Consider the following 12637-nt stretch of genomic DNA (forward strand, 5'->3'; position numbering starts at 1 on the left):
TAAGAGCAGAAAAGAAACACCAAAAAAGAGCTAAACATCTAAAAAATAGTCTTTAAAGATTTACATCCATCTTCAACCATCTCAAACCAACACAGAATCTGCATTGGTTTAAGCCACCATGTTTCTGCATAATTAAAAACAACAAAAGAAAAAACTCTATTCTTGACAAACTATTGTATTCCAACTAGTCAAATGGCACAGAATTTCCCTTTAATAAAAGGAAGTAGTGACAAATACTTGTTACTATTACAATATCACAATAATATGATATTAAATTAATAGCATGTTCACAGCTCCAGGAAGTCTGAGCTGAACACTACTCTAGGTTCTGTGTTCACTTTGGCAACGGTACTTATTCAATGTGAACGGCGGCGTTACACACATGAAAAAAACAATAAAAAGAAAAACTGGGCTGGAGTGGGAGCAGGATGGCAGGAGAGGATCGGGTTGTCTTTGATACGAGGTTATAACTTGAGCTGTTTGGTGTCTTCTCCTCCCTCCTGCCTTGCCCTAACCCCGGCATCCCCAGGCTGTCTCCAAGTCCAGCCTCACACGTGTGAGCAAGGATCGTCTGACAGCCCATTTAGCCTCTTTGGTGGGGTGGGGAAAGGCTGTTTGGGGGTGTTAAATGCCAAAATGTAACCCTTTCCATCTTTTCTGTTCTGCATGATGTCTACAGGAGGACAAATTTTATTGGAAGAGGGCTCGGAACACCAAGCCTGAACAGCTCCTTGCTCTTGAGGTTGGTGCCATTACATCTTCTCTTGGGCCAAGCTGGATGAGGACAGAGTCCTGCTCCCAGGTAACCCTGCCCAGCACCAGGACTCAGCTCAGGGAAGAGGCATTTGCTCAGCCTCCTGGATACTGTACTATTTACACAGCCACTGGTTGCATCCCATTGCCAGCTGGGCAGGTGATGGGGGTGTTTTTGACACAAGGGACTCTCCCACTGGTACCATTTAAAAAAATACAATTCATACTTTTAAAAAACTTAAACTAATTTCCTTTCCTGATTCTGTTCACTGTCCTTGCAAATACAGCAACGTTTGATTTACCACCACCTACACAAAGAGATCAAACCTTTGCATTTGCCTGGATTTAACCACCTCACACAGCAGGGAAAGGGCTGCCTTCTGTCACCAGCTGGCACCTGGTGTCCCCGTCCCCCGTGTGTGCCCCCGTCTCACCCATGGGCGATGCTGGTCACACACTGACTCACAAGGCTGCACCATGCCAGGACAACCCAACCTCCACAGTGTCAGGTTGGTGGTTGATCTCTGGAGGGGACAAACCCTCTCTTTGGTGTCAGGAGCTCCTCTGCCCACCATGGGCATGGGGAAGGGGCAGCTCTGACAGCCCCCAGCATCTTCCTTGCCTTGTCCCTTCCAAGGAGCTGAGCCATTTTTGGCTCCACTCATCCTTTAGACGTTCTGTGGCTGGAATGGCGCTGGAGGAGCTGGGGGCAGCTCAGTAGCATCTCAAGTGCTCTACTGGGGAAGTGCTCTATTGGAGTTTCCCCACGGGTGCTCCTGATAGCAGGGTGGGCTTTGGGACAAGACAGTGATGTCCAGGTTCCCACCTCCCAAGGGTGTGTTGTGCTGCTTGTGCCAGCACATGCCATAGATCATCCTGCTGGGAATCAGCCTTGGGGAGCAGCACACTGATGTGGCAGGAGGGTGCTCTAGCCCCAGCACTGGAATCTGAGTACCCCATCCCTTCAAACCTAGGATGGACCAGTGCTCAAATCAGCCCTGGAAGGCAGTGGTGCCAGGGAGCCACAGGGCATCACACTGCTTATCTGTGACAGCCCCAACAGTCTTTAAAGTAAAAAACCACAACACAAATCTCCGCCACACAAAATCACACTGGAGCCCCCAAAAGTAAAGCTCATAACACCAGTGAAGCATCATGCTTCATGTGGGGCTGGGTGGGAGAGGCAGGAATTGAGGGAGAGGGGAGGACACATACACACACACGCACACACACACACGAGTTTCTCTCACACTTGAGGTAGAACATTGCTTTCAAAGGTTTGGAAGTGCTTTACATGGGAACGACAACAAGGAAGCCACCAAGGTGGCGGGTACAGAGCGTGACTGCTGAGGTAGGACCATGCTTGTACTGACCAAGTGCTATGCTACTTGTTTGTTTGAACACGAAGGAAGACACAGGTATTTCTGCTTCCCAGAAGACATTCATTCCGGTTGAGGTAGGTTCTGAGTTCACTCGGGTTTTCTGTCCAAGTCTTTCAGTAGCCCTCAGGCATCCTTTGACACACACACACTTTTTTTTTTTTTCCTTTTTTTTCATATTATTTAGAGTCAATCAGCAAAAAAAGTATCCTGAGAAATAGCAAAAGTGTACAAAATCATCAACTCCACGGAGAGACAGCCTTCCTAGGCTCAATTTTTGGAGTCAAGTTAGAAGGATTTTTCCAAATCCAGTCTTCTGGAAATAAAAAATAGATCCAAAAAGTAGTCCTAAAGCTGCTGATCAGGAAAAAGTCTGGGATGCCAAGAGATGGGGGCTCCACTGTAACCCCAGTCTGTCAGAGACTGGAGAGTTTGCCAAACTCTGCCAAGGAGTCTGTTACATAGCAGCTGTGGGGAAAATCCATCGTGACCAGTCTCCAGACAGCCATCATCAGAAGAAACACATTGAGAGGCTCAAGAGAGGTCAGAAAGATAAACTTCACAGAGTTTCCAAAAGGCTGTATACATATATATATATATATATATATATTTATATATATATATAAAAATAAAGCAAAACAAAAAAATAACAATCAGACCGTAGAAATCTTCAATTGACCTGAGATTGACAACTCGTAAAGACATCACCAGCCGTGGGTTTGGTTTCTGGTAACTCCTACAAGAGGCTTTGAGTCTTGGCAGTTTTATCCTTCATTGGCAGAACTGTGGTTGGGAGCTGGAGCAGCAGGACTGCTGGCATGGGGGTTTTTTGGGAGGGGGTCTGGCTGCTCCTCAATGATGCTGAACTCATCCAGAGGGAGTGTGGAGATCTGGGTTTCATCGTGGGGGGCTGACAGGCTGTGAGCCGACTGGAGAGAGAGAGAAGGGGACAATGCAGTGACAGTGACAGCTCACATGCACAGCCAGGTGTGCTCCCATGCTGCTGCACTTACCGTTATTCCCTTCTCCTGCTGCTCCTGGGATGGGGGTGCTGGGAATAACCTCTCCAGCTCATTCATATCCAGCTGCTTTCCGTTCAAGTCCCGGTCATCCCTGTCTCTCCGAGTGGCCCCATTCAGGACAAGGCCCGTGGCACTCCGCTGGCTCCGGGGGATCTGAGGGGTTGACAGCTGCTCCTGCACATTTTTGCACATCAGCAGCCTGAAAAAAAAAGAGATGGAGCCTTAGAGTGAGAGAGGTGGTTCATCTTCTGTCCTTCCCCCGGGCTGGCATCTGCCTTCTCCCTGTGCTACATTCCTTCATCCTTCAATCCATCCATTAAAGTCCAACATTCCACTGGGGATGTAAGACTTAGGTGGGCACACTCACAGTATCAGGGACCACTACCCCGTGTGAGCAGTGGCACGAGCATCCCTACCTTCCTCGGTACCCAAACATAAGGAAGAGGATGCAGAATATGATGCACGTGATGCCGATGTGGATCCCAATGATGATGCCGGTCGTGGAAGTTTTATTGTTCTGCTCGTCCTTCATGCAGTCACAGGGAGGATTCAGCACTGCTAGGAAAAGGTGGATAGGTCAGTGGTGCTACTCTTCTATTGCTCCTCTGGCTTTTGGGGAGCCCAGAGCCAAAGTCAGAGCCTTGGGCAGTGCTGGGAGTTGTGTATGGGAAGAGGAGAACCACATGGGAAGCAGGGGTTCACTGCCTGCCTATGCACCTCCCTTGCTTCCAGCACTGCAGGCAGGGAGACACAGCAAGCTCAGGACTGGAATATCTGTAGTGAACCATCCCCATTACCTGACACAATTAATGGAAAAAACCCACTCTGATGTTAATTTTTGCAATACCCCATGCTAAAGTGGGAGGTAAGAGGCAGGCACCACACCAGAGCAGGCTGAAACCTGATGGAATAGACAGATGCCAGTGAGATTAGTATTTACTCCAGCACAGACAGAAGAGTAATAACTATCTCTTGAAGATATTCCCACTGGAGGCTTAAAAGTCTTCTAAGAGCAGCAGGATGTTTTTTACACATAGATGAATATGAAAGGTGCAATCAGTTAAGAGATTCCCTCTAGAGGTTTCTCCTTTGCTGCCACGTAATACAGAGCTCACACTCTGCAGCCATTTCCCTTTCCAAAGCCACGTGCCCTCCCTTTTGACCAGTGAGGGACAAAATATCCAGGAGAGCTCCAGGAGAGCAGAGATGCTCAGTGCACCATATCTCACCTGAGGATGGCATCCGGTACCTTATGCATGGGGGGTTGTTCATGTTCATAGCCTCACCTCTCTCTCAACCTTAGGGGGCAAACCTGGCATGTGCAAAACATTTGGTTTGTCTTCCCCCCATTGGTAAAAAAGCCATCCAGGTGCTCTTAGCCCTGCAGAGTTTTGCCTCAACATTATTTGCGATGCTGAAAATAAATGAATGGCTGATTGTGAGGTGAGGGTAATGCCACAGGGGGCACGCAGCATGCGTTTGGCCTCACCACCTTCCTGCAGAGCTGTTTCCCAAACCAGCAGCGAGACCCAGGTCCCATCTCACCTGTCCTCTCCACAGTCTCCCTCAGGGACACGAAGCGGACAGTGGAGTTTCCGTCCCCGTGCTGGTTGTAGGCGAGGAGCTTGACTTCGTACACCACCGATGCATCTGCCCAGGGGAACACAAGAGGGACAGTTCAGGTGTAACTATGAGCCTTATCTCCCCCAGTGATGCTTATCTGGGAAAAGAACATCTTACCAAATACACACAAGATGCTGCAAACAAGTACCTGGTGCTGGGAATGCATCCACAAAACCTGGGGGACAGCTGCAGCATTTAGGGATTGGTATACACATTTGCAGGAGCTCTCTCCTGCAAATCCCAACAGGGTGGGGAGGGGCACATGGATCAAGGTGTCACCATACTCACCCAGGTGGGTAATGTTGTAGGCTGTGATGTTGCTGGCCAGGAGCACTGGACCTGTGTACTGGGAGAGGTGGACTTTGCGGTAATACAGCTTGAAGCCTTCGTGTTGGCCCAGTTTGATGGAGGGCTCCCACGTTGCCTGCACGGTGGTGCTGTTAATGACTTTAATAAAGAGGGATGGCATGGCTGGGACTGAAACAAAGAGAGAAAGACAGAGGGTTGAAAGTACTTTTTCAGTCTGCGTGATGAGAAATTCCCCAGCAGCCTTTCCCTGCAGTCACTGCACCAAAGAATGTGTCAGCTGAGACTGAGAAAAATCTGAGCAGACCAGAATCTGGTTTAACAGCTTTGAACTTCTTCAGGGAGCTGCAGGAGTTTGCAAGGGCTCCCTCTCCTAAGATCAGCAAGCAGAAACTACTTTTACACTTCGATTGCAACATGATGCTCAGTCTGGCCAGGTCAGGGCAGGAATGCAGTGACTTTGGCAATACATTCTCAAATTCCAATTTTTTGCCCTCACCCTGAGGCACAAACCTTTCAGAGTGATCAATGCCCCTGGCAGGAAGGAACCAGAAGGGATGGAGCAGGAGACATCCGTCTTAAAAGTGTTCTAGGTACCTGCACTGGCATGCAGGGGGCTTGCTCTCCCCATCACCTTTAGGAGGGAGATTTGTGACTAGGCTGGGGACTCAGGAGAGAACCAGAGCATCTTCATCAACAGCCCCAAAAAGCTGAGCAGCCTGATATCCCTGCACAGCTGGGGCTGGCTTGTTTTGGGAGGCAGGCACTTACCTGGCCTGAGGGGCACAGAGGGGGTTAGCTGGGAAGATGTCCCTGCTGCTGACTCAAAGTCCACCAGGAACATGCTCCAGTCAATACCCCAAAACCCTGCCCTTATTAGGAGTGTGCTGCAGAGTGGGTCAGACCATTCCCTCTCCAGATCCCCAGAAAGCTGCCTGGCCCCATCCTGCCCCATGGGTCTTGCTTGAGAGGCAGAGATCTGCAAATTAAAGCCAATTTTCTTGCGACACCTGGGTTTTCCAAAGCTGCCTCTGCCCCAAGCCCAGCTGCTGGGCAGCAGTGGGGCACACAGTCCATGTTTTCCCCTCCCTCCCTTTCTCTACACTGATCACACCAATACCAGATGTGTCTCAGCAGGACATTTCACTGCTGATTTTTTTCTCATTTCCACAAAACACCCCCAGGCTAAACTCTCCCATCAGTTCCCCAACCTTTGGCACCATCCAGAAGGTGCAAAGCACGAGGTGCTACAGGCTCTGCCCTGCCCAGGGCTCTGCTCCAGCACCGGCACCAGGAGGGAGAAAAGTTTTTGGGCACCAAGCTCAGCTCACCCCACAGCAAAATCATCAGCAGAACAGCTCTACTTCTCCAGCAGCCCCCAGGCTTTGAGTACAGCTATTTTTCCAATCCCACATGATTACAAGCTCAGCAGTTCCCACATACAAGGCTTGCTGGGCTTGCACTGGACCAAAGCTGCTTTCTGGCTTTTTTCTCCCCAAAGGGTCTCTAAGGATGAGCTGTGCAAACTCGGCCTTTGGCACAGAGTTCAGCACAACCATTAGTGAGCAATGGGGAAAAGCAGATGAAATGTGGCCATGTCAGTCTAAGACTGATGAGAGCTAAAAAGGGCATTTCCTCAATTTAACAGTAAAACTGCACAGCACAACTGTTTGCCTTTTCCTGGGTACTGAGAGCTCAAGCTTTCCCATGAGGAGATTTAGAGGAAGGATGGACGCCTCTCCAGCTGAGCAGGAGGGTCTGGGCAATCCTGTCTCTTCCCAAAGTGATGTCCTCCTTCAGGCTGCAGGGGCTTTGCTTGATGTCCTCTGAGTAAGCCCATGGAGATGAACAAGTCCCTGCTGACTGCCACACATCTCCACGTGGATTCAAGAGGAAAGACCCAGTGTTCTGGGTCACATAAATGAGATCTCATCCTGCTTGAGTGCTGCCAATGTGAAAAAAATGGGCTGAAGTATTCCTTCTTGATAGGATTTATTCTGATGTGCATTTCATTGCTGGGAAAGCTGAATTTAACAATTCCTGGGTGCAAAACACAGAGTAAATTCTATTTATATCAGAATGTGCCATTCCTCCCAAGGCTGTGTGTTTTTGCAATCCAATTAAATACTCCTTTTTTCTTATTCTCCCAATTCCCTTCAGGGCAAAAATCCCCGCTCTGAGAAGTTGGACCCTTGCTTAAAGCATCACTTTTCCAGCCACGGGTGAAAACACCACAGAAAGGGAAATTATCACATTATCCCATGGACAAAGAAACACTGATGTGGGCCATCCTGATTTGTGAAGAGTTGGCTTTATTTTATGGTTGCAGAGCCTTACATTTAATAAAAACCACAAGAATATGTCTCCTTCAAAATATGGAATATAATGTATTTATTCAAACTTTGAGTATATATATATATATAGATGTATAATACTGATTATAGGTATAGGCACTTGCAGAATGCACGTGCTGTTTATAATGTGATTACACAAATAAGTGTATACAATGGAATATATCTGTCTGTGTGTAAATATATGTACACACACCAGCAGATAGGTGCTTCACAGAAGTAGATATTAGACATAATATGGAGCTAATATAAGTGAGGCATCTCCCTCATGCTAAGGGCTGGGAAACTTGTTTTCCTCTTCCGTGCTGTTTGGAATTTTCCCCAGGTCATTTCAACTTTCTTCTTGAAGGCGTCTTTAGCCGAAGATGACTAAAGGAACAGTCTTCATCCTAGAGAAATGTCAAAAAGTCCTGGAGAAAACCCTAAAAAGCATTAAAAGACAAGAACAAGGAGTGTATGCTGCTTAATGAAGCAGAGAGCGTTTGAGATTTAAAATACCATGGCATTTGTGAAACGGCATAAAGGAGAACGACAGGGAGGAGGCAGAAGGGCCTTCCCAGAGAGTGAGGTTTATGGAGGAGGACAAGGTTCACTTGAGTCCCTTCTCTATAGCATCTTCCCTTCTGCTTTCCATCCAAAATCAGCACTGGCACAAGGGAAGGAGCACTGTGTCTCTAGAAAGCATCAGAGGTTTCAGCCAAGCACCCTCTCAGCATACTGCCAGCCCTGAGAAGCTGATGGCCCCAAGCCAAAAGTAACCCCTGTTCCTCTGTTTTCTGTAGAGTATTTCATATTCCTGCTCCAAACAACACCAGCATAACATGGTCACTCAGACCAGTCTCCAGCTGGTAGCATCTCTGCTGCCATGGCTCCACTGAGCTGTCCCTGGCTGCTGGATATGGCATCTTGGAAAATCCATCCTTTTCTGAAGCTGTTAGCACAGATCCAGGGGCTTCCCGAGCTCAGGGGAACTCAGCTCTCCTGTGCATGTTGGGAGGGCACAGGGTAGAATGGCTTGGCCATGAGAAGAGACAAATCTGCAGTGAAACCTGAATTTGGTGACAAAAGCCACTGGACCCTGGCTCTCTGAGCCACTCTCTCCTCTGTGAGCAAAAGGCAACAGGCACCCGAGTGAAGAAAACTGAACAAATGAAGCCAGAGCTGGGACTTGTAAATATCTCTTTGCCTTCCTACAAGGCAAACATAGGCTGGGGTTGAGTGATCTGAACCAAGCCAGCTTGTCTGTCCAGGACAGGAGCTAATTCCTGAGGCTTTGTTATACAGGACAAGCCTTTTTAAAAGGATAGCAGGACAGAGATACCTTAAAACTTCAGAGAACCAGGAAATTTATGATCCCATTACCAGATACCTAACTATTCCTGTCATGATTGAAGGTAGTAATGACAAAAAGTCCTCTCTTACTTGACCTGGACTTCTGCAGAGTCACCAAGCTCTGTAGAGCATGGCTGGCTCGTAGCTCTGGGGCTGAACTTGGAGCATCGGGTCAGGGAGTTTCAAGCTTTGCCTCAGCCCATCCTTGTGCCTCTAAATTGTGAAGAAAAACAAACTCCAAGGGTGACTGATTCCCTGTAGAGTATCAAGGAAAATAAACTTGCAGAGCAACAACCCAGCAGGCAAGGATTTACTGGTGTTTTTTGCTTAAATTCTATAATGAATATCTGCAAGGGCTGAGAACAGAATGAGAACTGGATCCCCCACCTGGAAGTCAACACACTTCCATTTGATCCTAAACAGCATCCTCACACCAAGGCCCTCTCTGCTGGAAATTCATAATTGCTGAATGTTCATAAGAATGATTCCTAGGAAATTAGTCTCCATATCTGAGACAAGCCAGGATTCAGAAACAGACGAGTCTCTAGGAAAACATTCTTTCAGTTCTGACTGACATACTGGGACTATGGTTTCTACCTGGTACCTATGTGCAAGGATTCTATATTAAAACACCCACTGTCTTAATGGGGAAGCTAACTGGTGGCCAAGTCAGGGAAAAAAAAGCCTTAGAGATCACCCTAACTTCCCACTGAAACAGAAAGCTGCTCCAGGGCACGGATTTGTAGGTCAGGACAGCTCAGCTCTAGTGTGATTTGCCCTGGACAGAGCAGAAATAATAAAATCTTTGAAAGTGTGGCACTTATCAAGTAAGAGCTGTGAGTACCAGAGCTGCTGGAAGATGATGAGATGCTGCTTGAGCAGGAAGTCTGCATTTAGCAAAGAGTTTAGGAACAGCCCAGAGCAGCTGCAATGCACGAGGCCAGGCAGGTTTGCACTCACCCCCTGCTACAACATCAGCTGGGAGATGCGATGCTGTGTTTAATCAGTCAACCCCCCTGCAAGGATACAAGTGAGTTTTACAAAATATCCCAGAGTAGGAGGAGCAGCAGGAACAAGGAGCAGCAACGCCACAGGCTGCAGTGGCACAGCGCTGCGGGGCGGTGTCGGGGTGAGCGGCGCTGCTGCTACGCACAGCGGGCGTCGGCATCTGAGGGTCCCTGCGCAAAGCGTGCCTTACCTTCCCCCAGCGTGCTCACCACCGTGACTTCTGAGGCTTTGCTGGCACCCCGTGAGGTGTAAGCCTTTATGTAAAAGCTGTAGCTGGTCGAGGGCTCCAGATCAGTCACTAGCTGCTGGAAGGTGCTCTTGCTAACAGCCTCCTGGTACTCCATCTCTACGGGATCTGAAATGCAAAGGGAGAGAGAACTGAGTGGTGTTAGGCTTTGTAAGAGGTAAAGAGAATAAATGTTTCAAGCAGTTTGGTCCCTGGGGTGAATATGTACCTGCTCACACACATTTCTGCTTACATTTCAAGGCCATTGAAGTTGGTAATGTTGGGCTTTGAGCAGCCTGGTCTAGTGGAAGATGTTCCTGTCTGTGGCAGGGGTTGGAACTGGATGATCCTAAGGCCCCTTCCAACCCAAACCATTCTATGATTCTCTGATTCTGTGATCTCTGCATGCTTTGCCAGAGAGCTACATGGGCAGCAAGATTTGACTGTGCAGCTTCATCCTCCCCACCCTTTTGATAATTACAATAGTGTATGTAGTATTTGCAGGTATTTACAGTGTATTTACAGCCCCATCTCTACCCTTCAGAGTTGAGGGTAGGTGAGGGAGGTGAGGGAAAACACTGATGGCAGCATGGACCACTACAGTGCAGACCTATTTTGGGCCATGATGCTGAATTACGGGAAGGCCGAGGGTGCTCTGGGCAGTGGGTGTAGCACCGTACCTGCAGCTTTCCGGATGTGCAGCACGTAGCCAATGATCTCCTTGGTGTTCTGCAGGGGCTTTTCCCAGGACACCTGGATGGTGGTTGCAGAGACAGTCTCTGCCCTCACGCTCTGAGGAGGGCTGGGCAGCCCATCAGCCCACAGCACGGTGAGGCGGGCGCTGGCCTGCGTGGAGCCCGCGCTGTTCTCGGCCAGGCACTGGTAGATGGCTTCATCTGCCTGGTTGATCCCATAGATGGAGAGAGTGCTGTGTGGGGACATGAGAGGGACAAGCGTCACACTGACTGCCATGGTCCCCGTGCTGGCTCCCATGGCAAGCATCCCACAGCCTCTCTTTCCACAGAAAGCTTTCAGGAAGCTATGGGCTGGTGCTTTTGGGGAAGGAGAAGTCCAGGAGGTGGATGTGTCATTCCCTGTGACTGGACAGATTATCTGTCTTGACTGCAGATACTGTGGTTCAAGTATAGCCAGAGGTGGACACAGAGTGGGACAGGGAGCAGCAGGATCTAAAGGTGTGGGTTCAGGAAGAGCCCAGCCACACCACAGAGCCAACTCTGTGGCAAGTGCATCCACACAGCCAAAACAGCTTTAACTGGCTTATCTCCAGTACACACCAGTGAGACCCATCCAGGCACCACACATGGTTGCTAAGCCAAGTCCAATCAAACACAGCCAGAAAGCCCTCTGGTGATGCTCTAATTGCATTATAGCACATTAGAGCTGTCTAAGGGTAACACTGGGATTAGCTGATTTATCCAGCAGGGTTATAGCCTCAGCTGCCTCTTCTGTACTTCCAGAAACACCATCACCATCAGCCAAAAGTCAAAGCTTATGAGCAAGTCACAGCTTTTGTCTGCAGAACCTCTGTGTGTATTTTTGATGCTTGTGCATCAAAGCTTGCTGCCTTCCAGGGAAACAAACAGAGCAGGTCTTCCAGCCTGCTCTTGGGGGCTTCCATATCAGGTTTAGATGGTGTTTTCACCATCCAAGAAAGGACAGGCACTGACTACCCTGGAAAACATCCCTAAAGCAGGGGGAAAAGCCAGCCATGTACCAGCCTCCCAAATGAGCATATTCCTGAGCATGGTGCCCATCTCTGCACAGGGACAGCCAGAATCTCTGTACATGTGGCCACATGAACTGGAGGCTGTTTCTGCACTGCAGGACCCTCCAGCAATGGCTGTGGACAACTGGAGCAAGTTCAGGGACAGCTCAAAAGTTGCACCACCCAATACCTTTAAAACAACACCAGTGAATACTGACTCAGAAATAATTGTGTGCCACATAAGCTCTGTCTTGCTATTTGAACAGGCAAAGCAGCTTTTCTCAATAACATCTGCTCACAAACAGGGACTCATCAGTGAAAGCTCCACTCCAAGCCAAGACAGGAACAACATGATTCAGGATGTGAATCCATCAGACACAAGGCCTCCTAAATAAATAAATAAATAAATACCAAGTGTATCTCCCTTCTAACGCATGGCATGGTCACTGTCACCACTGGGTACAGCTCTGGGCTGGAGCTGGAAAGGCAGATTTGACACTGGAGATGTTTTTTTACCCAACTCTGAGGCAGCAGCTCAGGTTATGGTAAAATCTGCCTACAATGCCTTTGGTCCTGGGAGGGTGTTCTCACACGCAGGACATCCTTGGAAAAACTTCAGAAGCTCACATGAGCTTTTTCTTACTTTTCTATAAGAAATGACCCAATCCTAATGAAATCCACATCCACTACTTGCTTCTAAGGAGAAACAAATTACCTTCTTCTCCTGCAGTGAATTCTAGGTGGACCTGGAACTTGACTGCACATGAGTAAATCCCAAGCATCCCTGCTGATGCAGGGGGCACTTCAAGGCTTTTTGGGAATCACAATCAAAGCTGCCTTTTATGTAAATGAAAAACTGAACATTGGAAGTGGAAATGATAAATAACCTGCCACTGCCTGCCTGTATGTCA

The 12637-nt window shown here is 48.5% G+C and overlaps 1 protein-coding gene across 1 annotated transcript in view; it reads right to left on the reverse strand.

Moving 5' to 3' along the window:
- Nucleotides 1–2817: 2817 nt before the first annotated feature.
- The window catches only part of IGDCC3 (immunoglobulin superfamily DCC subclass member 3), a 95966-nt gene continuing 86146 nt past the window's right edge, over nt 2818–12637 (reverse strand). The window contains exons 8-14 of the mRNA XM_036389971.1: nt 10681–10928; nt 9965–10129; nt 5066–5254; nt 4700–4804; nt 3571–3709; nt 3146–3353; nt 2818–3061 (exon numbers count right to left, since the gene is read on the reverse strand). Coding sequence (XP_036245864.1) covers nt 2897–3061; nt 3146–3353; nt 3571–3709; nt 4700–4804; nt 5066–5254; nt 9965–10129; nt 10681–10928 — 1219 coding nt within the window. The 3' untranslated portion in view covers nt 2818–2896. The remainder of the gene's footprint in view (nt 3062–3145; nt 3354–3570; nt 3710–4699; nt 4805–5065; nt 5255–9964; nt 10130–10680; nt 10929–12637) is intronic.

Source organism: Molothrus ater, chromosome 13 (assembly GCF_012460135.2).
Source record: "Molothrus ater isolate BHLD 08-10-18 breed brown headed cowbird chromosome 13, BPBGC_Mater_1.1, whole genome shotgun sequence".
NCBI lineage: Eukaryota > Metazoa > Chordata > Aves > Passeriformes > Icteridae > Molothrus > Molothrus ater.